At 34.4% G+C, this 27472-nt stretch overlaps 1 protein-coding gene across 2 annotated transcripts; it reads right to left on the bottom strand.

Moving 5' to 3' along the window:
• Nucleotides 1-565: 565 nt before the first annotated feature.
• On the bottom strand, nucleotides 566-24233 carry LOC139687125 (bis(5'-adenosyl)-triphosphatase enpp4-like). Of its 2 annotated transcripts, XM_071584247.1 has the most exons (7): nucleotides 23678-24233; nucleotides 23104-23382; nucleotides 22775-22994; nucleotides 19545-19751; nucleotides 17037-17303; nucleotides 7504-7594; nucleotides 566-1158 (listed from the first exon to the last, which is right to left on the bottom strand). In XM_071584247.1, exons 1-7 carry the CDS (start codon nucleotides 24029-24031, stop codon nucleotides 1071-1073), a joined length of 1506 nt encoding a protein of 501 aa, XP_071440348.1. In that variant the 5' UTR covers nucleotides 24032-24233; the 3' UTR covers nucleotides 566-1070. The 2 variants fall into 2 exon arrangements, with proteins under 2 accessions (XP_071440348.1, XP_071440349.1); XM_071584248.1 differs by lacking the exons at nucleotides 566-1158; nucleotides 7504-7594 and adding an exon at nucleotides 11446-11633.
• Nucleotides 24234-27472: the final 3239 nt, after the last annotated feature.

Raw genomic sequence — 27472 nt, 5'->3', positions numbered from 1 at the left:
GAGCAATGTGGTGTAAAGTGAACACAGCATCAACATTTATTGCTGAACAAAAAGAATATAGTTTGCATTTGATAAATTATTAGTACTAACAAATAGTACTACACATGCAAATGTATGATTCCTAAATGTGAGGGTGACATAGCTCTCTCAACCAATTGGCCCCAGGTGAATTCATTTATGGTAAGTTATGAAAGAAAAGCAGTAATATATTTTGCCATTATTGCCCATGACAGATAAAACTTCTAAACAATACAAAAACAGTTTTAAAAAAGTATGAAATTCAGAGTGCCTCAGAGGTTTCGGGAATATATTTCCATGCTTTTTTGAAGAAATACTTAACATAATGAAAAAAAATAAATGAGCACAATTACACATTAGATTCAGAGCCAATCATATACCAATTAGCTATCTACTCGAGGTTATGAATCGTTTTTCTGATGAAACTGTAAGACAAAGTCAAAAACTCAAACGTTTGGAAGCTATGACGAAGAATGGTAATATGGAGTGTCATATGAGAGTTAAATATACACGTACTCATCTTTCCAAGGCAGCATATTAATATTAAAAATATAATCTTTAACATAAAATTATATTTATTTAGTGCATATCATGGCCTTGTATAATTGACACAAGAATATACAAAACATATTGCAATATGAAATACTCATGTGAGAGTTCAAAACAGAAAAAATTATGCAGCTGCATAAGCTTGTTGTCCTAAATGTCAAAATTTACAAGTCATGAAGCGTTCATATTATTAAAATGTATAAAACTAGATCTTTTGAGGTAATGCTTTGGTAATGTAATCAATTTTGAAATTTTTAAATCGAATAATTCATGAAAGTTGATGAGCAGATGGAATAATTAAAATAATACCTCATCTGTTTCACAACCAAAGCCTGAGCAAAAGTGACTAGCATTTACACTTAGGAGTTACATTTATATCACAGCAATTTTTAATGAATGGAATTAATGTATTCAATCACAAAATTCTTAAATAATTTTTTTAAGCTCTCATGTGAAACCATTAGTCACAGTTTAGGATGTTTAGCTATTATTATTTGATTCCATCAGTCTTCATCTGAATCGGCCAGCAAGCGTTGCTCTTCAACTCGCATCTCTGTTAGGATCGACTGACTCTGGTTTTGTTCCATCTGTCTGAAAGTAAATTTTGCCACACTTATTCATAAACTCAGCTTTAATGATATGACTAAATGAAACTTTATGTTTTTTACTTTGTACAGTTTTTCATTTGTTCCTTATTATGTACAGCAAAATTATTTTACATGATCAATAATAAGGGTGTATAGCTTATATCAGTTCACATCTAGTTTTAATGAAAGTGAGATAAAAGTCCAATACCTATGGTTACTGAATGAGTTCCAAGAAATTCAGATTGCAAACATAGTTAAATTGGTTACATTAAAAATTAAGATTTTCCTGCAACAACTCATAAATTATTTTAATATTTTTATTGAAATATTTGAGTATTTTCCTGAAATAGATAAGTGCTGTTCATCAGAAAGTAGAAGCAATCATAAAAATTAAATTGATTGCAGTCATGTTAAGATTAGCAATCATCTAATCTACCTAAAAAAATTAGGAGCTTAAGGGTAAAAGAAACAAAGATTCTGGGCCAAAACAAGTTGCAGGTCAAATAAGTTCGTTTAATTCCAAGCCATTCTTCTAGGTATAACCTTAACCAAAAAAACCATCATACACATTAAATCTATGTTCACTTAATTTCATTATTTTTCAGATGGAAATAGAAAAAGCAAAAAGTTTTAAGAAGTTGACAATGCTTTCCATAGAGGAAACATAAGTTGAGATAAAATTATGGGTGAAATGACCCCTTCTGTCCTCCTAGTGTCAAGACACATTGGATCAGCTAAATAGTCTAATTGAAACTTAAACAAAGTACATCTCACAGGCATTATGAACCAAAGCAAACACAATAAATAGTAATGAAATTCAATAACATTTTTAAAATTTCAAAATCATTAGATACCTCCCAATTTCGCTCGCGAGAGAATTTTGTTTTCACTTCTTCCATTGGCTTTGCATAATTTGGCATACACCCTGACAATGACAATTTTCATGAATCTACTGTGAATGAATCTGATTTCTGCTTTCAAGAAAAGTTATTATTCCATTGAGTAAATCTTGAAATGATAGCAGAAATCTTCTCCAACTAAAGCACCTCAGGTCTGTAGATAAAAAATGTGATGGAGCCAAGCATGGAAATGAGTTCTGACAACTACAGGGCCAAGTGCCATGCTTGGCCGGGGAGGAGGCAAAGTTTCCGCAGTTGACATCTCATGAAATCCGTGCAAAACTGATTGGATGGTAGCAGAAATGAAGATACAGAAGAGGAATGTCACCATGAAAATAGGGACTTCGAATACTAGGATGATTCTAAGGAGACAGTTGTACAGGACAGTCATAAAATATCAAGTGAGAGATGGAGAGAGAGAATCTGGATATGTTCAACTTGTGAGACGGGAGATAGAAGGATGACAGATATTATTCGAGTGACAGTTACAGAGATATACATATCGGAGGGGTGGAGAGCAATATGGGGTAGCCATAGAACTGAGTAGGAAACTGGGGAGAAAGATAGTATGCATAGAACCAGTGAGTGGCAATATTATTATTAGAAAAAAATGCTGATCCAGTCAATCTCAACATACTCACAAGCAGCCATAGGGAGCAGGAACTAGAGGATCAGTAAGATGAAATTATTGCAAATGTGACCGGAAGAACACACTTGATAGTGATGGGGTACTAGAAAACCATGGTAAGTAAAGACAGAGATGGGACAGTGGTAAAAGTGTAGAGTTTAGGTGAAAGGAATTACCATGAGAAAACTACTTAGCTTTACAGGTGAAATAGGTCTATTATAACAAACACATAGTTGAAACACCACAATACATACAGGTACAAATGAAAAATACTGAGGGATACCAGGAGATATCAGTTAGATAACATTATGGTTAAATATAGAATTATGAATATATTCTGATCAACTCACATAGTTTCCCCTGAGCAGATGAAAATTTGGATTAAAAATTAGTACTCAGCAATGACAAATTTAAAAGAATGAGGAAGGAAAGGAATGTATGAAAATGGAATCTAGCATACTTAAATGGGGAAAGTAGAAGGGAGTGCCACGAGAGAAGTCATAAAATAATGAGCAAGGATAAGGGAATAGTTACGTAGAAGAAAGATGGGAATATCTCAACCATGGAGAAAAAGGAACAAACATAACAGGCGGAAGATTAAATAAACAAGTGCCAGGAAACCATGGATTATAGAAGATATAATAAGGGAAATGATTTAATGAAGGAAATGGAAGAACATGAACACAGAATGAGGGAAAAGAAAGTATAAATAAACAAGAAAAGCAAGAAGCTGACAGGGCAAAAGAGACATGGTGAACAAAGCAATGCAAGGGCATGGAAAGTTTGAAGAGACAAGGTGAAATGGACATGCAACACAGAAAGCTGAAGAAACTCAGGTTTTAAGAAAGGCAAATTAGTTTACTTAATAAAAAATACTGTGAGTACAATATCAATCAAAGAAGAGGAGGCTTTGGCAAGATGGAAATAATCTATAGAGCGACTATTATTATTGGTATTCTACTATTTATGGCAGGTTTGGATGGTCACAGAGAGAACAACCATACATTTCTTAGCCTATTGGAACAAAAAAACAACCCGACATCTAGCACTAAATAAAATGCTTCTTCAATTTAGAATACTTCCTTCCTCCCTTCATTCCTTCCAACAGCCTTTCCTTTTTGTATCCCTTTCTCATTTCATTACCAGACATACTGGTATCAAAGGTCTTCAACATGCCATCGCCAATCAAATTGCTCTGAATTCTCAATGCTTACCCCCTTGGAATTTTTCCCTCTCCTCCTACACTGTGCCTAGCAGTTCCTAGCTTGATTGCCTTTTACTCATTTCACCTTTTCCAACCTTCTCCAAACTCATTTAAAAAATCTACATGTATGCTCACCTCTTACTTCAATGACCATGTTTTTGTACCATACACATGAAATTCAGAAAATGAATTAATGAATTCTTCAACCAAAGTTTTAACCACCCTTTACTAAACATCCTTACTCTATGTCACTGACATCAACTCCCTCACATGAAAGCTTCTTTGCCTAATCTAATTCTTCTTCTTATGTCTCTACTACTAAAGCATTTTGGTCTATAAGAATGCAAAGATGGGTAAACTGCCCCACCTGAGCTAGTTTTTTCTACAATTTTAACGCTTAAGCTCTCTTTCAGAATCATCCTTGTTAGATGATATAAACTTCGTGAGTTTTTACTACTTCAGTTGTACTCAATCATTGAATATACTGTCAGATACCTTGATGAGTCAGGATGGCAGAGTCAAGTTATACGAAATTTTTAATTAATAAAACTGTAATTTGTCCATTTTCAGTTTAATGATGCCTAATCTAAGACCTAAATTTGACATATGGCATGAGGTATTTGAATTTTTTTTGATTAAGTGAAATTTTAAAATGTTTCTTAACAAGTGTTCAGAGAGCACGTACTATTTAAGACTTTAAAACCAGCTCTTCTATTAAATGTTCAACTATCGAACATGCAATTAAGGAATAAGAGCATAATGTTGAATAGTCTTTCTGTATTTATCAAATTTATATTCAATAGAGTATGAATATCCATTTCAATACATAAATTAACTTTTTCTGACTAATTGGTAAATTGAATAGTCTGGGTTAAAAAGGGAATCAACTTAAAGAGGCACAGATGCATTCAATCACAATTTTGAGTACTGGCTAAATATTATTCACAGCAATTGCCTTAAAAATAATAATGGGTTTTATAATTTAATAGGATTTATCACTGATATTTTAACAACAATATTAACAATTTAATAATGCATTTCAAAATCAATGACTATTTAACCTTTTAAACTTACTAGGAGAAACACAAATAATCAAGATTCCAGAAATGTTTTCAAACTAAATCCAATAATTTTGTTGAGCATCTAAAAAATACTGAGGGCAATGACATTGATACTCAAAACGCAGATTATTTAGAAGTTGCTGATGCTGTCTTTAGAATTTAGATGGACATAAGAAACTGCAAAACTGGAGGAGGGTAATAGCTTAGATCATGTAGCTGACTATGGGGAAGATGAGAATGACGTGCCCTTGAACCTAACCAAACAAAAAGACCTTTCCATAGCTATTTTTATTCTCCATTAGTTAACATGATGATGGTATTACAAACTCTGTTTTAATTTTCAAAACCACAGTGAAAACAGTTCATGCAACCAGAGACAGGTAAGTCCAGGCCAAAATTACTCAAATAATTAGTCTAAATTCCCAACAGTATAATTACTAATTAGTCTAATTTTCTAATTATGAAATTCACTTGAACTTTTACTGTTTTTATGCACTTCCAAAATAAGTTTTATTAATCATATCAATACGACAATTAGAAAAATATTTCTTTCCATTTTCATCCTAAGGCTAATGAAATGTCATTTTTCTGATAGTCTTTAAAGTCTTGAAAATATCATGACAGGCCATGTTTGAAAAATGCTCTATTTTTCAAGGTCCAGTTTTACACCCCTTAATTATATATGCAAATACAATATTCGCTTTCATTTGTTTACTACACATATGACAAGAAAATTTTATACCTTGGGAATGACAGAAATCGTAAACAAGGCACTCTTGTTAAGTGAACATTAACAAAACATGGGATGAATGAATAAAAAAAGGTATATCAAAAGTGATTACATTATTATTTAATTCACAAATTCTTTTTTCAAACTATCTGGGTACAAATCAGCACTGGGCAAACAAGCAGAGAAGGTAAGTAGATGGATCAGAGTCAGGAAATGCATACCAGAGAATGATTACTTTTAATTTTCAAGTAAATAATATATTCTTGTCCCTGAAAACGTTCTGGTCCCTTCAACCATTGTCTAAGGGAATGCTTATAAGTACAATGTTCTCTAGTGGACCTCAGGGGAAGTCCTACAAGATGAGAAAAAAATAATTTGAAATCCCTGTAATATTGTGCAAAATTAACTCATTTCTTAGCCCTAAAACTGATATCACGGCAGTTTTCTAGTCAAAAAATGTGTTCATTATCTAATACTATTAGTTACAAGGCAACCATGATGATCCATGCTTGCCTCATAATTGATACATACGATTGCGCCAATGAAATTAAGTTGAATAATGGGTACTTGGGAGGAGAAATAGGCTTATGGAAAAGTCAGAATAACAAAATGATGAAAAAACGTAATGTAATTACTAAATACTGAGAAATCCGATTGGGAACTCCACAAAATTAGATAATATACCAAAATAATGCAGAAACGGATATGAGTTTAATAATTCAGTAAAACTTCAATCAACCCAAACTCATCAAACCTATAATGTTTCAACTGACCTTTCACATAATTTCCCGTTATCCACTAAAATTTTTTTCATTGACTCTTACTCATTTTATATTTATGATACATTAAAAATTGAATTAGACATCTTACTGGACATATGAATCGTATTAAAGATAATGATTTGTAAAGATATATCCAAAGTTTCAAATAAATAGCTATCATAGAATGATGTTCAAGAATAGAGATCAAATTTTCCATTACTCTGACTGACTGATTTCTTAGAATGAATTTAACCACAATGAAACTTAAATATGAATGCGAACGTTCTAGACTAATCATACTAAGGCCTTGGGAACCACTTACAGAGCTATTCTTCAGAGAAAGATATGATCAGAGCTATCTACAAACCTTAACAATATAATCATCATAATTTTAAACACAGAAACTAATTTTCCAATGGATTCTCATAGCAATTAGATGTCTCAATGATCAACATTGAATTGTTTGAACTACAATATTAAATAGTTATCATATAGGACAAACAAAGGCATTACAGCCTAAGAAATATGAAACATGGATAAATGAGGGAAGTTGGACAGGGAAACATCCTCATATTTTAAAAGGTTATGTAACATAAATCATAAATGAATGATAAAATGTTCCCAGTGAATGCATTTAGGTTTGCACAGCTGAATGGTATACCTTATACATTAGAGTTCAAGAGTATAAGAGTGCATTCTTTCTTATGTCTATGCATTAAAATAAAAAAACATACTATTCAGTATATAGACCAGTTTATTTATTAGGTGAGGGTAAAGCATGTCAAGTCTTAGGCTTGACCATGATAATAATTTTACATCTGTAAATGGAGGGTACAAGCACTGAGAGGTGTTATCAAGATGATATCAATGGAGGGGACTAGTACTGAGAGATGATATCATGGTACATACATTTATGTATAAAATTAAATTTCTGGTGATAGTGACTAATTTGGTCAATTCAAGGAATGCAGCCATTTTTAAAAATAGACAACCAAGAATCAGCTTTATATGTACATATACCTGACATATACCCTACTATATTTCAGGGAAAAAAACAATTGCTTACCTATCATATACATTACATCTAGTCCGTTTTGATATAATTATTGTTGTCACACATATGGCTCCTCCAATAAGCACCAAAGCAGCAATTCCACCTGCAAAACAAATGCGATCATTAAATGGCTTCATTTTAACTCAATTGAACTGGATTACAAAGAAACTACCAAATCATTAAAAAGTTTATATTCAATAAAGAATGACCAAATATTTAGAACAACTCATTTGGCACCAAAATATCTCACTGGCATGCATTCACTTTTCTTATGTGATTTTTTACCAGATTCAGACATCATTATGATGCTGCTGCCATCATGAAATTTCTTTTTGTTCCAAAAGATTATAAAGAGAATGAAAGGCCAACATTTTTCAATCATAGAAAATATAAGGGAATGATAGCAAGTGATATAAAAGTGTTACCAAAAAGTATGTTCCACAAATATTTTGGGGACTTGAAAAATTTTGGCATAGTTACCTCATATCGGAAGACAATTTACTTTGCAGGAGTAATATAAATATTGATACATAACTTTTTGATATAAATTAAAATTTGCATTATTTATTCATCTAGCCATGTATACTGAGTCATATTAACAAAATAATTAAAGCAACTTTTCACAAAACTAAGAACTCGGAAATATTATGCAAATTATACTTCAAACACATTACATCTCATATTATTCTGTGAGTGAGTAGAAAACGTTGGGCAAGCAAGGAAGGGGTAGGAATAGGTAAGGCATGAAATATGTGGAATTTAAGAAGAGTTTATTGTGGTGCCAGATGTCAGGCTGTTTTGCTGCAAAGAAATGAATCACTGAAATGTTTGCAAGTACCTAAAACCATTAATTGTAAAATACCAATTATTCCTCCAAGATTAAAAAAAATATCTGGGCCAAAGCTTGTTTTGTCATTACGATTAAACAAATTTACTTAAGTAAATACAATCTAAAATTCCAGTTTTCCATTATGTTTTTAGGGTAAATTATGGTATGGATGAACAACTGACAAAGAGGAATGAGGAGTGTTTTCTGCTGGCATGAGAGGAAATGAAATAGTGCTACTACAAGGGAAGCTCACTTTTTCCACTATTCCCAATTGAGCTGAAAATTTAATTAAGCCCTATGTAAAAACAGCTAAATTGAAGTACATGAACCACATGCAGCAGTTTGATATCTCTAATGCATCTTTGTATAATGCATTTTAATCAGAATTCAAATTTGGCATTCTTAGAAAATTTCCTGCTTTAAGATCCAGGAATATACTTTCCAGACAAATATTTGTTCTAATTGGTGAACTTGCAGCAATATCATTAATTTTCAATCTCCAGAACAGGGTTTGGTTATGCCTTCAGCAACAAAACTTTGTTCATAGGCTCAATCTAATTCTTTTCCATATACCCCTTATTCTCTATTCCACACAACCTGTTCCAAAATGAAGTAGCCACTCTGTAAACATCTGAAAACAAGAACAGAATCCTAATTGTAAAAAGAACAATGATATCAGTTCTCATGGCAATGGATGACTATATGTTTCCCTTCACCTTATCTTATTGCCAGATATTCCACTGATTTCGCTTCCTTTTGCAGGTTAAAACATCAGTTATTTCCCACTTTCTCCAGCATTATTGATTAATTGCTGAGCCAGAGAAACTATTAAGGCGAAGGTTAGCCCAGCAGTTTACAATTTCATGCTGGTATCCTCAACTAAAATTCTTTCTTCACTTTAATAATATCTACCTCAGAAAAATTCATGAATTTTGATTTTAACCATTTCTGTCATATATTTCTCCACTTCTATCAAGAGTAAATCAATGCAATCATGAATATTTACCCCATGGTAGTGATTTTTTGCAATTTTCCACCTCTTAACATGATAATTACTAGCCTCCTCACCCTGGCAAACATACCAAATCCTGAAAGTGGCATTTTGGTCAAGATTGGAATATAAAAGTAGGTGATCTGAGCTCGCCGAAGTACTTAAGTGTCTTCATTTGAAAATAGATTATGCAAATACTTTAATTTTCTTCCACGAAGAAATTTAATTTAATGCTTAAATTTATTGTGGCACAAGAATTTAAGAAATAATATAGTAATTTTACAGTTCATTCACTACCTAATGTCTTATCCTGCACTGATTATTTTAGGTTTCTCTTGCATTTACTAGATTTTATGAAAAATTAGAGTAATAATTCTAATCCTTTATGATAGTTCAGAAAATAAAAGAAAAAACTGAAGCATTGGGAAGGTATGAGAACATGTTTTAATTTATAGATGACTAAGTAAAACCATCCTGCTATACATGTAAACAAACTCTGGAGAATTATTAATTGAGCACTTCGAAAATCTCATAAAATTAGTCCCAATCCTACTGAATATCCTTTACACTCAGAATTAAGGACAGAGAAGCTCAATTTTTTAAAATCTACGCTCCAATGAAACTGAAATTTTAATCAATCTCAAACATTTCTCATCCTACATATTATAAATGATGATGGATGATTTAAACAAAACATTAAAGAACTGTATGAAATTATAGAAGCATATAGTTTATAACTACACGTTAAGGTTTGCTTGTTTTTGGTAAGGCTTTCTCTCACTGGACTGCTGTTGAAGTTCCATCTATAGTCAACATGTGATTTCATTTTCATAATCAACTAAGCACCAAACTTTTCTTATTAAAAAATAAATTTAATGCAGAGATTAAATATTTTTTCACTCTATTTAAAAGGCTAAACACCTTAAGAGATAAAAGCTGATTTGAATGAAGTTCATGGGACATTTGCTCATGCGTTCACGACTGTTAAATATTTTGGCAAATGAGTCTAAACGTGGCCATATATCTGAAATGAATATTCTGAATGATGAACATCATTCGGGATGTCCAGTGTAAATGACTTCCTCTGAAATGATTGATAAAATATACAGTATAGTTTTGAGTGATTGATGAATCAGAGAGTTAAGGCCACAGGCATATGATAAGGCTGAGCATTTTCTATTTTGAGCCAAAAATTGGTAGTGAAAAAATCTCAGCAAGATGGGTGCCAAGTTAACTTCCAGGGGAGAATAAATTCAATCATGTGGTAGATTTGGAGGCTGGTTAGGCACTTCTCTGTTGCAATCATGATGAGTTCCCTGACATGATTGATACATAACTGTGGACAAAACATTGATCCACAACCACACTACAGAGACAAAGGAAAATAGCTGGTTTCCAAAGATGATCTGGCTCTGAAACATGCGAAGATTGAAATCCCCTGACAAGGTGATAGTGGTCATTTCTTCAGATGAACGCAGAAATTCCTACCTTGATTACTTGCAAAAAGGGCAAACACTAAATGGATAGTATCATGCATCATTATTGCACTGCTTGTGCAAAGAAATCAAGATAAAAAGTCCTCATTTGGCAAAGAAAAACTTCCATCAGACAATGCACAGGTATGCACCTGTGCAGTATAGGTGATAATCATGGAATTAAAGTTCAACTTATTACTGCATCCACTGTATTGCCCAGATTTATTTATTGATCCACTTGAAATGGACTGGATCAATGATGGGCTACCAATTTCTGTTGGTGGTATCTGATATCACAGCTGGAGAATGAAATGAATAGAAATTCAAGCCTTGAAAATGCATGAAGAAGTATTCAAACTCCAATAGTTTTTGTAGCTTTTACCAGAATCGAAGTGGGTACCCTTGCATTTAAGTCGCTTACCAGTTTACTTCATTTTTTGTACCATTTATTCCAGTGACTTGCACTTTACTAGGAAATTTATCAAACCAAAGCAATGGGCACAAATCATGACTCAACATCTTATGGAGTTGCTATGTCCAGCTATAACAAGTTACAAATCTTATTAAAAAATAATTCAAAATTTGTTATAACAGGTGCGACTTGACAAATTAAATAACCAATTATATATTAAAAAACAATAAATACCAGTTTTCCCATTTATTGATAAAAAGAGTATATCAAATACAAAATAAAATTTTAAGAAATTTCTGATAAACAAATGTTGAGCAATAAAAATAATTATAAAATAAATTCACTGGAAAAAAGGTGATTGCTGCTCTTGAGTCTTAAGAGATTCCTTATGGGGCTCACAGTGACATGAAGTTTGGCCATCCATTACCTAGAGACCTGGTGGGTAGGTAAATACAAGGTGTTCATGTATGATGAATGGAGACATGCTAGATGGTTGATTTCTAACACATTTTCAAATGGAAAAAAAGCTAAATTTATCATATTTTCTATTTGTGAATATGTTTTTAGCATATATTATACTTCGTAATTTTTAAGTGGGTAGAATATATGAAAATAAATTCCTACTACCATTTTCTTTGGGATATAAGTTTAAGTCAAGCTAAACTATGCTTTTTTGAATTTAATGAATAATATTCTATATTTAGGCATGATATTAGGTGCCTTCAAGTTTTAATGTATTCCAATTTTTTCTCAGGATTGGAAGTAGATAGAAAGATTTGGCTACACTTAAAATATACAGGCACTCTTAATAAATGCAGGATATTAATGTCTGCAGCATACATTGCACAGGATTTGCCACCACTATAAGCATTTCCAATACTTACAATGGAATTGTTTAATGTATAGGAGCTTTTTCCAGTTGGCAACAGGATTCACTTGTGGTGGTCATGGAATTATGGTTTTGAACAGTGAAAATGTGTACATCTACTGGAATATTAAAATTAGAAGTAACAGGATTTTCAACTTTTTGGTGCATGTAATTCGTGCTAAAAAATTTAGAAATCTTAGAATTTGAATTAGCATTTACTCAGATGACTAGTTATCAGAAATATTGAATTTCAGGGATTTGCATTAAATTAAAAAGAACATAAAGTAAGAAACAAGACGAAAATTGAAGAAATATACACTGTTTTTTTAAAATTGATGTAGCGTGTCAGGAAAAAATTAAGAAACCTAAGAACTTGAAGCCACCTTATACTTGAATTAAATAATTAAGAAGTGTTATTAAGTATCATTAGCCCTCCAACTTAAAATATACACAAAGCATTTGGGAGTAAAAATTTAATTATAATTTATGAACATGACAAGATACAGAGAGTAGGTTGTTTCTGTATTCATTATAAACCAAAAGAAAGCACCAACAAAATAAAGGAAATCCTAGGATAGAAGCCCATGAAAGCATCAAACAACCAGTAAGTGGCAACCTCAAGGAAGCATGAGTTAATGTTGACACAGAGGAAATAAATCTATTTTTACATTATTTGGTGGTTGAAATTACAATACGATACTGATGGAAAGTGATTATGACTACATATGAAGAGCATTGTTTTCCTGGTACAATAAATTAATACTACATGGTAAATCAACACAATCAAACTAATTGAAAGTAAATTGCTACCCAATACTCCTTCCTGTATGGTAAAATCACAATTGTTCCTAATTATTGATGAGCTAAAACCCTTGTCACATTTGGCCTAGTGGTGGCCAGCAGGGTAATTCGTACAGTGCATGGAAAAATGCTAGAAAAAATGTTTTGAAATTTGTTAAAACTCATTGGTATATGAAAGCACTACCCTCATAAACTGATACAAACACACCCTGACATTTCACTACACTGACTTGAACTAATGGTTAAATACCAGAAGACTGAAATCACTGTATTACAACACCTATTTTGATACTTCAGATAATCACAGTTTGAACAATTTTGCAATGCTAGTTTACTGTTATCTTTAACACCAACAAAGTAGCTATTTATCATTAAAGATTGACCAACCTATCAAAACCTGCCATATTCAATCCATGCCTGCGTGCAGCTGCAGATACTCAGTTTCTTCCAGCTGACTGATTAAGTTAATCTAGTTGAGTCTCATAGCTACAAATCTATGTCATCTGATATGAGGGTATTTAGCAGGATATTTTAGAACATTAGTCACGAAAATGATTCAGTGATCATAGGAAATAATGTATGGATACTGATGCAATTATTAAAATAAATGTTACAACTTTGGCAAACATTTCACCATACTATGTTACTGGAAAAGGAGAAAAATTCTTTGCATGAGAATCTGAATTCCTTTGTTCATCATATTTTAACCTACATACTAAGAAAGTCTCTAGTATTGGTAACGGCATAGCCTGAGAAAAGGCCAGTAAAACAATGGAGATCGGTGACATATTTATCTAGTATATTATATATTTTTAGAACCTAGTGTCTTTAATTTTCTAAGATAGAATAACTAGCCTCAGAATTAGTATTTCTGCATATCATCTTTCAACCTTTACATCTAAATATTAGGAACTTAGTGGGATAATACATGCTTATAGTTCCACAGTTTGGATTTACTTAACAAATATCTCTCTTTATTTTGAGTGCACGTGTAATGACTGGTTAAGGTTCAGCAATAGATATTACCGACTCACATTTACAGATAAAACACTTTAAGACTTGAATTTTTCATATACTTTTACAGATATTGTCTTTAAAATTAGTTACATACTATTTTAAGTAATGTTTTTGAACAGAAAGTGTCCGTGAAAACTCTGGTAAACCACGCTTTTGCTGAATAACTATGAAGAACAGGGAGTTCATTCATTTATTTCTTCACACCTAGGGGTTGTTGGAACTTTCCCACAACAGAACTCCTCAATGTAGCTGCCATTCATGCCATTAGCACATGGAAGCATAGACCCTTCTCCTGACAGATATTTTATTCAGAAACCTTTGATTTACTTTGAAAAGCTTGCATATGTTCTGGTAAAGCTCTCCCAGTACCAGCCCGTTTTGATCTGCATTATGCATTTGACATAATTGTAAATCACATTCAATCATCAGTGCATGTTATTTTATCCTAAGTGGTTGAAATGCATCACTATCAGCACTGATGACTTTGCCAGACACTCTTTCATTACAAAAATTGTTTCTTCTTAAGCTGCCATCATCAACCACTACTTGCATAGATAAGTTCTTAACATATAAACGCCAGGCAAGTTTTATACAGTATCTTGAATTTCAGTGACATGAATTCTTACACAACTTGATTGCTGCTGCTCGTACCAACAAAAGATGGTTTCTTCTAGCTTTTCATCTTCCGGTAACCTTAGCATTTTCTTAGGCCTTTGGTCAATATTCTCGACATTGACTTCAAACTAGAGAGTTGGATCCAGTCCTTAATCCAAAATCCAGTTCTTAATATATTCTTCAAGCTTTGGTCATTTAGGAGCACATTAACTTGAGTTTTTTACTCTTATCTGCATTCATTAAATTAATTTTCTGTTCCCTCCATTCTCGTATCATCTTTTCAGGAGGAGGTAGGCAAAATCTACCTTGCAGCTGCCCCTTTTTCATGTTCTGAAGCTTAAGTCATGACTTCATGTTTAAATGCAATACTGTATGATAATCTTCTATCCTTAGGTCCCATGAAGTTATTCTAATTTTAACTTTTTATGCAACACTTAGTTTCTGCGTCTAAAAGCAGATATTTACACTAAACAGAAAGGAATGCAGTATCATATTACTTACAGTTGAAAGCCTGTAGACTCCTGAGTTTACCATGAGAGATATGATGTTTGAGAAGAGGGGTGACATCTCCGTTAGCCCAATGTACATAATTTTCACAGCAGCACCAATCATAAAGTGAAACTAAACCAGCCATATTTCATACATTCATGATTTATTTGGGAATTTTTAAGGAAGTACTGCCAAGGAAATATTAAAGCTCCATTGCTCACTACTGGCCCAAAACAGCATTATCATTGCAATTTGTAATAAACACAACCATTTTCTATACCTGATGAGGGAAAAAATACTTAATAGTACGTATTTTTTTCTGTCAATTTGGCTTGCATATTATAGGACAAAGTCATCCCCGAATAGCCATTAAACGCAGGCTGATTTTAGGCATGCTTTAGAGTTAATAAAGTGCATCTTGTGAGCTGGGACATTTGGCATGTGCCTAAATTTGGCATTTGTCCCCGCTTATGATTAAAGTTACAAAAGAAGATGGAGAGAACTGGCCATCTAAAATAAATAAATTTGTTGAATCTATACAACATGCTGTATTTAGATTAAAAGGTGAATTAATAACTTCATGTATCACCGGTAATTCATAATTTACAATATTAGTGGGAAAATGATGAAATATTTAAATATGGTTTTCATTCATGTCCAGAGAAACCTGTAAGGAAAATAGTTTTACGCGAAGTACTACAGTGCAGCCATTTTGTAGCCCATTAAGAAACCACATACACTAAATAGCTGGATTCTGTCCAGATTAAGCAGATTTCCAGGTTGGTGAGGGTTTACAGTACCTAGAATTAAAAAAGAGGATGGAGAGGAGGAAGAAATGATTACTTAAGGGAGGATCAATTAGCGCTCACGAAGGGGCAAGGAATGTATGCTGCCATTGCAGTAATGAGGTCACTAATAAAGAGGAACATAGAATACAACCTGGATGATTTTTTTGTTTCATCAGCTTCGAGGAGGCATTCAATAGAGTAGTTGGGTAGAATTAATAATTGTGTTGCAGAAAATAAAGAGTAGTTCTCCACAATCAGTACATGCCTCAGATTGCTCAGGTGCAAGAGACAGATGGGTAGTGGGGATGGGCAGTGTCAGGAAGAGGGATCAATTAGGGATGTCCATTATCATCAATGATTTTCAATTTACATTTGGAAAAAAATGGTGAAAGAGGAATGAAAAAAACTGATGATAGGAATGAAAGTTGTTGGGGAATTCCTAGTCTGGTCTGCGGATGATCAATATTTAGTTAGCCAGTCAGCTTAAGGGTTACAAACATTGCTGAGTGTGTTAGAAAGTCAGTGTGATAGGCAGGAGATGAGAATCAAGCCAAGCATAGCCAAAATGAAGCAATGCCAAGCAAAACAAAATTTCGGAGATTTTGAAAAAGGAGGAAGGCTAACTTCATTTAACTTCTTAACAAAATGATAACCATAGATTGGAATCTTTTAAAACGTTGGTGTGGGGAACTATGAAAAAGATGAAATGGGTAGAAAGGAAAAGAAACAAGCAAGAGATAAGTTTGGTGAGGAAGGAGATAGGATTGTTGGCATAAATCCAATGGAGGCAGGATAGGTGGATGCAGAGCATTTAGATTAGCGATGAAATGCTTAAGATAGTGATACAGGGCATTGGGTAAGCTAGGACAGGGTAGAAAGGATTGGTATGGAATGAAGGTTAGTAGATTGTAGGTGTAATTGGAGGAGAGCTTAATGTAACATTGGGTGTCAGGTTATTTTATTAGAAGAAGCAAATAAATTTACTTATGCCAAGTCTGGGTTCGCCTAAAAACCTGTTAATCAGCAGGATGCAATTAAATAATTAAATTTTATGCAAAACTTAAAAATTGATTTAAAAAAATGTAAATAGTTTTTATATGGAAATGAAAAAGAGGATAGCAACACTTCCATGCAAGCAATATTCCAATTTTTTTTCAATTCACCATTTTTACTACCTCATCATACTGGGCTGAATTAGGTAAAATTAGTCAACCAGTGGAATCAAATAAAAAAATTGAATAATTTTTAAGTCATGCTTACCTGTCAATACATAAGGAGATGCCAATGTCATGGATAAACCATCATGATTTGTTGATACCAGAATATTTTCAATTTTATCCAAAGAGCCATTGACAGGATGTTGAGGAAGACCCAAAATTTTTGAAACAAGAGGAAAGATATCTACTGAATCAAATGGAGGGATGACATAGCCCCTCTTAAAGAGTGGTCCCCAAGCAAAGAAAAATGGATGCATACTCCTAAGGTTATTATCATAACCATGCACTCCGTAAGTCTGGTTCCGGGAGGCTGAAATTAACAGAAATTTTATTGCCATACAAATTAACTTCATACTACATTTTCTTATATTGAGGACATTTTAGAATTCTTCAAATTCACATACAATATTAATTCATATTTAGAATAAATAATTATCCTTTGAAAGGTGTTAAACATCACAAAAGCATCAATATTAGAATGGCAAAGCCATTCATTTTGACTGGAGTTTCAATTTTCATTTCCGATTGGAAAATTTCTCCCATGTCAAAATTCTTTTATGACATTGCTAATTCCATCATCAATGTCTCTAGTGGTGGTGAGGGTAAGAGAACAATAGCAAGGAAATGTACTAGGTCAGCATCTTTATGGTCTGCTTTGAACATTCTTTAACTTATACCAATATAACTGCAATGCAGACCAGAACATAAGTCTTCCAATCATTAGGTCACAGGTGTATTGCATTTACATTGGTTTCGAATGCTGCCAGCCTTTCTCTTTGAGTGCTCCCTTGAGCATTCTCCTCTAATGCATCAAATTCTCATATTATAGTTAATTTAATTTTTTTGGGCTTTTTGAGTTCAATTATGTCATGTATATATTTTTGCATTTTGCATGAGGGAAAAATGAGTACTTCAATCTGTTGGTGATGGTATCCCTCTTATTTTATCCTGAAGGTCAAATATATAAATATGATATGATGGCATAATAATTCCCTCATAGTGGAAAGAAAACTCAGGTTCCGTGTATCTCTTTAAAAGTTTAAGCCTTGTCTGGATAGGCTGCTGGATCACATATATTTTTTCAATTGAAGATTTGAAAACCTTGCTCAGGAATGAAAAGTACTGGGGGTTTTGCCAGAAAAAAGTGAAATCAATACTACGAGGGTCATCCGGAAAGTAGTACCCGTTCGTGCCGCATGAAGTGCTGACGACGCGAGTAGCCGCTGGACGAGGTCAGATAGCTTCAGTGGCTTGTCTGCCTTCTCTGAGCCAAGTTGCGTGACGCTAGCATTGCCTGTGTTGTTTCTGTGATTGTTTACAATGTTTAAAAAAATTGAGAACGCCGCCAGTTGTGAAGTGAGGGCAGTGATTAAATTCCTCAATGCAAGAAACGTTCGCCCATGTGATATTCATCGCCAATTAAAGGAGGTGTATGGAGACAATGTAATGGACGAGTCGTCTGTTCGGCGGTGGTGTCGCAACTTCAACATGGGGAGGGGGAACACACACGACGATGAGCGTTCGGAGAGACCGTCTGTCATTACAGACCAACTGGTGAGCTCAGTTGACGAATTCGTGAGGAACGATCGGCGCGTCACAATTGATGACATCTGTGAGCATTTTCCCAATGTTTCTCGAACAATTGTTCATGAAATTGTTAAACACCATCTGCATTATGCAAAAATTTGTGCAAGATGGGTCCCTCGCGTATCTCAATGAGCTGGCGGCGAAGGACTATGCAGCAGGAATACAGAAACTTGTCACACGTTATGACAAATGCCTTAATTTGCTTGGAGATTATGTTGAGAAGTAGTTTAAAGTATCCTCTTTCAAATAAAATTTTTTATGTTTGTTAATATTTACTTTTGTGTCTTTATTTCACGAACGGGTACTACTTTCCGGATGACCCTCGTACATTTCCCAAGAGTGACAACTTAAGATTTTGGATGAAGAGTTTGACAATACAGTGCTGTAGAAATAAAGGTTTTTCTGGGATGTTTGGTGGTGATGGATCTTTATTCTCAAGATGATGCTTCTTAATAGAGTTTTATTTACACCTTGATAAGTTGCAAGTGGAATTACATTCCTACTTCTTGGGAGCAGATCACAGGTTTCTTTCATTGTTGCAAATCTAAGTATGATATATTGTCGACACCAATAAGAAGTCAACAAAATCTGTAAACATTTCAAACCTTCCTTTCATAATTGCTGCCAGAAAGAAAACAATGAAGACCTTGAAACTACATACACCATGCCAAAATTTAAAACAATGAAAAAAATTCATTACTTCTGCTCCTGATAGTAGTAGTTTTAGGGGAGGCGACTGAAGGGCATTTGTGACATTATGGATAGATGGGAAAGTAAAGGCGGAAAGAAACCCGGCATCTGCATTAGCCTACTCTAATTGAAAGGCACCAAGGGGTCTGCAGTTTCACATACTATTCGACGGATGTCGCACTCACTATAACAAGTAATACACAACGGGGCTAAAATTCTCAAAAAAGAAATTAGAAAATTCATAAGAGATGAAAACCATCCACGGAATACTTACGTGTAATATTGTATTTTTTTCTGTAATAATCCATTTTCTCATAGAAGTCCTGAAAAACATAGCCATCATCTGCCACTGCAATAATAGGTGGTGTTCTTCTTGAATGGCTTATATGCCACCTTTCTGGAAGATCTTCCTTTCGATACACAGTAAAAGGTTCTTTAACAGCTCTGGCCAGTAACTGCTGGAAAACTTCCTCTTCAAAGCCTATATTAAAAGATTTTTTGATTAAACATAGGATATAACTCTTTAAACTAATCTGTGTAATGTGGAAATATTGTCATATGAGCAGTATCCTATTATTGCTCATAGTGTTTATCAATAAAAGGAATGACAACTATTATTATAGTAAAAATTGTGAATATTGAAATGTAGAAAGTAACTTCGTAATTCCATAAACACTAGCGTGTATGCAAGTAAATAATTAATGGCTTCATTTCAATATGTGGCGTAAATTACATAAAGTTATGCCTGAGACGACAAAAAAATGTGAAATATCTCATTCTTATAGGAATTGGAATTGTATGTAACTCAGAGTATCTTGGAGTCATTCTAAATAAATTTATGCAATTTGAAAAATTAATGATGTGCTTCATACTGTGCCATGTATAAATTATAGTTATAATAACAGAAGTTTAGTAATTTAGGTAGGTATTCGATGAACACAAGAGACAAACACTGCTACATTTCAAAAGCCTTTCCCAACATAACATTATAGAACTCAGCCCTGATTAATAAAAATGAAAACTAATTAATGCTAACACAAAATTAAAGCTATTGAAATTGCATGAAAAAATTGATTGTATCCAACTTGCTACAAAATGCATAATGGCTTTCACTTTAAATTTAAATCATTACAACGACAGAATGGGTCAACCATTCAAAGTTTCAACACCTAAAAATCACAGTAATCATTTAATTAAATCTTTAGTTTCAGTTTTTCATTGTATCCAATGCTATATTTTCACGTCACAGCATTACAGGCTTTATTTAAAAAATCAAAACATTTTTCTTTAACCTGAAATATGCATTCCCACCAGGGTCGTTGATCACATCATAACACATTAGATGGATTAACTGTGTTTAGCAGTAGTTTACAATTTTAAAATTTTGTCAGAAAATATCTTCATGCACATGTATGTGGAGTAATTTGTAAGCTTTTTTTAGAAGGTAATCCTATAAGGAAGGTCTCCAATTTTATTTTGAGTAATAAAGAAACTTTTATTTTCAATAATTTTAACTTTGCTTTAAAGCTTGGAATTCCTCCATTTGTCTATATAATGCAATTTTAGAACTATATTTTTGCAAACTCTAGGGTAGTTTTTGTATGCCAATGCTTACCAGCACTGAGACATTTTGTTTAGGAAGGTTTGGACCTCATCTTTTACCTCGTCATCGTCACTGAAGCAGCTTTTGGCAAAATGTTCTTTCAACTTAGGTGGCAACCTAAGGCTAAGGTAATCTTTCTAATAAGTGGTAGTAACTGAGTGCCAATTTCAAACTGTTACAAGAAAAGCAATGGTTTGATGGGTTACGCGGGAGTGAGCAATGTTGTGAAAAAGGCTCACACCCTTGCTCAACAGCCCTCTTCTCTGGTTCTGAATTGACCATCCTAGATGTTTGCATGTCTCACAATACCTGTCAGCATTTACCGTGGTCCCAGGAGCCATGAAGTTAATCAATATTACCCAGCTTGGATCCTAAAACAGTTTCCGTTAAACTCACAGTTGATTTCAACGGCAGACTATGTATGTTTGAATTTTTGCGGCTTGGGCAAGGGGGAATGCTGACACACACATGATGGCTGTTTCGTCCCAAGCACCCAGAATTCACCACCCATAACAAATGACAATGATGAGGCCCACACTTCCTCAAAAACATGGTATTGAGCTGATATGCATGGACATAGAAAATTTACCCCAGCACTTACAAATATGCATCAACCTAAATGGTGATTATATAGAAAAAGAAGAGTTACAAGCTTTAAACAATATATAAATAATTGAATACAAAAATTTCTTTCCATAAATAAAAAATTGGAGCCCTTACTTTATGGATTACAGAAAGAATAAAGGGATTTTTTTTTCTATCGACTACTGGGGATCAACTCACATAAATTAATGGAAGTTTTGAATAATTAAAAGAAATAATGGGAGAATGCATCGACCACCATTAGAAAAAGTACTGAAAAAAGATCATCCACTTTGCTCTACTAACAGCAGAAAGCACACCCTCAACCATGGTAAAGGAGTTATCTTTTTTCTGTAGATGGTGCAAATGATATCATTGGGAGGTGGTTAAGGCAGTATTATTTCCAGATCATGTCACAAAATTTGAGATATGCACTCAAATCAAATTGAATGTAACATCATGGCAATTATATTAACTAGCCCAGCTATTGCCTTTTCACAGGACACTCCTGTTTTCTCATGAAATGCCATGTACTGGTCTCAAAAGGCAATATATTTTTGACAAATTGGGAGGACTGAATCTTAAAAAGGTTTCCACTTCCTTTCAATGAAATATAATTCTAGCTTGAGTGGCAACAGGGTAACATCTGCTAATCCATAGGTTGTGGGTTTGAATACCTTGGGTAGGTTATCTCCTTCTCTTAGGAGTCATGTATTTGCCATTTGGTATAGCATTAATGATTCTTGTAATGTCCTTTATGTATAAGGGGGCCAAATGACAATTATTAGTTAACAATTTAAATTAATAAAACAAAACAAGGCAATATTTCCCTGTACATTAGCACTCTTTAAGATGATTAAATGCTTAAGACTCAACTCTTATGAGAGTTTCATCATACTTACTATTAAACATTATCATCATGTATTTTGAAATGGTATAAAAGGTTTTCCAAACCAAACCATGGAGCACCTAACAATTACAGAAATATGTGCATATTTATTCAGTCCCATGAATTTTACCATTGACTTCCACTAATTGACCATCCTTTGGAACAACATTACTGAATGCAAATTACACAATTTCAGGCGTAACATGGTGGAAATCTTTCATGATGAAAGAAGGCACTTAGCCTCTTCATATAGAATATTTTTATTACAACCTAGGTTTTGTTACAGTGGGTGTACATCTTAGGTTGAGACCTGAAGATGTTACGCTGTAATGAAACCTGGGTTGTAATAAAAACATTATGTGGAAAAGCAAAGGGTCTTATTTCATCATTACTGGATATAAAAACTTTACATAGCAAATGAAAGCCAAACCTTCTAGTGGATGGATGTGAACAGCTGGAGATGAATTTGGCATTGTGTAGAGAGATGTGTTCACAGTAGTTGTAAGATCAATGATTCTCGAAGGAGTGACTGTCTGCATGCCATGGTCACTGAGAACTATCATATTAATGACCTTAGAAAGATTCTTCGCAACTATTTTGTCACAAATATAGGCTAAGGTTTCATCAACTTTTCTGACTTGCTCTTTAGCCTGGAATAAATTTTAAACATTTTCTCGTTTCATATTCAGAATGTAATTTGCGATTGCTGAATTACGACAAACAATTGAAAATGACAACGAAAAGCAAATATCTCATTACTTGACTTGAATCGGGTCCATAAATATGGCCAGTGGTATCAGGTTCTTCGAAGTACAGCATCACTAGATTAGTTGGAGTTTCATTATGTGTCATCCAATCCATGATCGTATCCACTCGGTGTCTCCAGGGCACGGATGCATTCCATTTTTGATTAAATGTGGGAAGAATCCCATTTTCTGGGCATTCACTCAGATTACTTGCGTTCCCATAGGGAAATTCGCCCCCTGGCCACATCATAACACCTGAATGTCTTCCATTTCCAGCCATCTCATTCAATGTCTAGAGGATCCAAAATATGATTAACATGTAGTGACAACATTGAATCATTATTATTGAACTAAATAAGGAATCGGAATATAATAACACATCAAAAAATGCAAAGTGATTAATACAACTCAGTTGAATTACTAAGTCTCAATTACAATCACCATTACACTTGAATTTATAAAATATAACATGAAATACCCGCCACGAAATAATAGGGGTAACTTCAAAATAGTACTAGATAGGTTTAAGGGTCAAAACACAAGCTTCCTTTCACGCATCGCATGAATCGAGAAGTCAGAATAATTACCCATATTGGAATGACACCTTCATATTCATAAAGCTGGGGACCGTAATCCAATTTCTTCCCAAACTTAGGATCATAAAGAGAGTTGGCTATGACACCATGCGACTCGGTATACAGACCAGTAGCAATTGATTGATGATTTGGGAAAGTCTTTGTTTCGAAAACATTCATCATATACTCCGCAGAAGAACCCTCACTTTTTAAAGCTTTTACCTTGGGAAGATCATTGTCATTCGCAAAATCATATCTAAAGCCGTCGAAAGAAATTATGAGGACAATTGGGTTTCGATCATTTACTTCCACAGGCAAGGAATACACCATGCACGCGCAAAATAACACGCCATAAAACGATGCCATTTCATGTGGCTCCAACAGAAGCACTGAATAAGGGAATTGCGAAATGTTGAAGAAGCAGGAAATTTTCTGCAGTCCTACTTATGGACAGAGATGACGAAGACAGCCTCTAAGCACATACGTTTCTTGAGCGACTTTGCGTTGGTCACCGCATCTACGCTCATCCGCGAATTCATACTGGTGCGTTACATGCGTCTAATGCGAACCAAGCGATATTGGCGCACAGGAAACAGATGCGCTATGCGCGCTAGTTTAAGCGTGACAAGCGTATTAACACAACAAAGACAGATGAAAAACGAAATGAGATAAGCTACACGTTTGAAAACAAAGAAAGTTTAACACAACTTAGTGAAAGTTGCACCAAATTAAATATCGAGTGCTGTAGGAAACGTTGTTTTTCAGTGATAAGGATTGGAAATGGTCATCCAACATCATAAAATTATTTACTCGTCATATGGTGATTACTAAATTTTGTGTGCATGCCATGTTCGCATGCAGTGAAAGGTTAGTTCTGCAATTTCTTTTCACCGATGTAACTTTAAAAATTTGAGTTTAAAAGATACAGTAGAGAATTAATCATACCAGAGCTTAGCAATTGTTTTATGAGTGGCTAACATATATTAATTCATATTTACATAATAATGGGTAAAGAAAATACTTTGTTCTTCCAAATATATTTTATTATTCACGACCTAGGTTTCGACTTACAAAGTCATCATCAGGTGGCTTTTCAGGTCGAAACCTAGGTCATACATATAAAACATATGTGGAAGGACAAATTATTTTCTTTCCGGTTTGAATCGCTTCCACAAAGTGACGCCTCAAACCATTCTATTCATAATAACCTTGCTGATTTTGCACATTGTAAATTCCCACTCCCAATGATTCACTCCATTCCATGGAGCTACTGAAAATAACGTATATTAGAAAATTTATTCAGAATTTAAACTCAGAAATCATTTCTTTTTTTAGCGCCAAGGACCTGGAAGTGGTTACCCACCGAGAAGAGAGCCTACACTCCTCACATTAGCGAGTAAGTACTTCTACTCCTCATCATGTTTTTATAAAAAGTAGCAGTTGTAGTTTTCGGAAAGGCGACCGACAGCTGTCATTTGCGCCATTGGGAATGAACGGGAATGGAGGAAGGGTGGAGAGAAACCCGGCGTCGGCATTAGCCTACTCTTAACGAAAGGCGCTAAGGGGTCCGTAGTTTAATGTCCCATCCGACGGACGGCGTTCACCCTTAAAGTGCTCTCCACGAAGCACCTCAAGTAGGGATCGAGATACCAGAGAAAAATATAGGTGTATCTGCCGTCTCAAGCATTCGAACCCGGACCCTCTCGGTGGGAAGCCAGAACGTTAGCTACCGCATCATCCCTATCCCCCTTGTTTTTTTTATAAAAAGCTATCAATGACAATTTTAGGCAAAAGTGAAAACTTGTAAATGGATAGTTATGGGCACATGCATTTATGAGCTAATTTTTCGCCTGTGTGTCAACTTTTACCTATTTTTTGTTGTAAACATTCGCTCTTTTATTGTAATTTGCTCCTTTGGTTTCTTATTTTCTTGACGATAGAAGTGCATTGTTAGGTTGTAAAAATTTCCTACGCACAACAAATTCCCGGCAACTTTCCATGATCTTGTGCAATCAAGCCTAAATTATCTATCTCCGAGTAACTGCCGATGCCTGCTTTTGCCGATAAATTGGCTCTTTGCCAAATGAGAGTCTAGTGCTATTCCTTTCGTGGTTGAGGGTTTTCTCCTGATGCATTTATCCAACAATAGACGGACAGCAGACGGTTAACTAGGGAGTTCACTTTCCTTGTCGACATAAATTTTAGCCTTTTACTGGTCCAATCATTAAAGCGATGTGAGAAATTCGAGTTACGGGAAAAGGTGCACTTCTTTCAGTTAAGAGCACGAGTAACTTGTGTGACAGATTTCTTTTTGGGTTGGTGAGGCCTGTTTATTGACATGAAAGTCACACTGTTGCTTTCGAGGTCTCTGCGCCTGAATTTGAAGGGGCGTGTATTCAGCCCCGGTCTTTTTTTCTTATTTTGGAGCCTAGTTGGTAAACAGTTGTACGCTGACCCAAATCGGTCTCCGCGCCGTCAATAACATCGAAGAGCAACAAAAAAATTCAACCGGAGAATGCGCATTCCATCTGCAGTTTTTGCCCTGGGACCAAAGGAAAGGCTATTGTAGGGGGACCTGCGGCCGCTCTGATTTAAAATAGCACCGAGAAGTTAAATGCAACAAAACTGCCACCAGGTATTCCCATACCCCGTTTGCATCGTCCGATTTGTGAAAAATTGAAACGAAGTACGAAAAAAGGCGTTTACATAGAGACTTTTCTGATGGCGAATTGTGTTGAATTTTATATTAGAATGCAGCATAGAAAAATGTCTACTCGATGTTTTTTTAGAGGGAAGATTGTTGATAATAAATTAGGATGAAATATTCCAGCTGAAAGGAGGGCATCACAAGAAGATTTGATTAAATGCCTATCCTGAATTACATAATTTTGATTAAATTGTATCTGATGATATATCGAGCGACAATCTCGATGCCATGTACTAAGTAATGCCTTGAGTATAAAATGCCAAGTCATTAATTTTTCACTTGTCACAGCTTTATCCAGCTGTTGAATTATTCAAATAAGTTTAACACTTAGTTGATGAAGTTTCAGTGATAATTATCATGGGTTTTTTCTGGAATTGTGTTGTAGACGGCGTCTTATTCGTCATCATTTATATTTGATTTTCCCCGAATGACTATCATAACTGGCTGTCTTATGCAAAGCACCGAGAAGTTGAATGCAACAGTTTCCTAAATACAAACACACACGCAAACATATATATTTGGGACTTATAGAAGGGCCTCATCATAAAGCCGCCAATTAAGGTATACAACTTGTTCAAGCAGGCATTCTTGGTTCACATCTCGATGTGATGGGTCCAAAGAGTTTACCCGATGTGTGATTTCATGATTCAATTTTGAACATTGCACAGCACTCTAAACGAGAAACAAAATACATTCACTGGCATTGAATTTTCAGAGGTCAAAAGTTAATTGCATTGACATACCTCTCAAGATAAAGGTCGTGGCTTTATTTCCTATTATACTAAGTTTGATCAACTATAATTCCTTACCTGATTCATGATATTGAGTGTAGAATGCAGTGTAATGTACCTGAATGTTGGGGTTATACGGTAAACCGGATATGACAGATCTCATTCAACTACATTTTTATCCCAATTTGGACTAGTGTTAATACGAGTATATCGTTCAGAATATTTTTTCGAAAGACATGAAACATAATCGAGGACGCTCACTCGGCGTGTTCAGTCATGTGGTTAAGATCACATAATTCTCTAATCTATGAAAGTCGTATAGGTTCATACAACCAGGAGTTTTGGGAAAAATCCAAAGGAGGCGGGAAA

The sequence above is a fragment of the Hetaerina americana genome, unplaced genomic scaffold (assembly GCF_022747635.1).
Source record: "Hetaerina americana unplaced genomic scaffold, ioHetAmer1.1.p SCAF_17, whole genome shotgun sequence".
In the NCBI taxonomy this organism is placed as follows: Eukaryota; Metazoa; Arthropoda; class Insecta; order Odonata; family Calopterygidae; genus Hetaerina; species Hetaerina americana.
The sequence above is the reverse complement of the archived record's forward strand: the minus strand, read 5'-3'. Positions and strand labels throughout refer to the sequence as shown.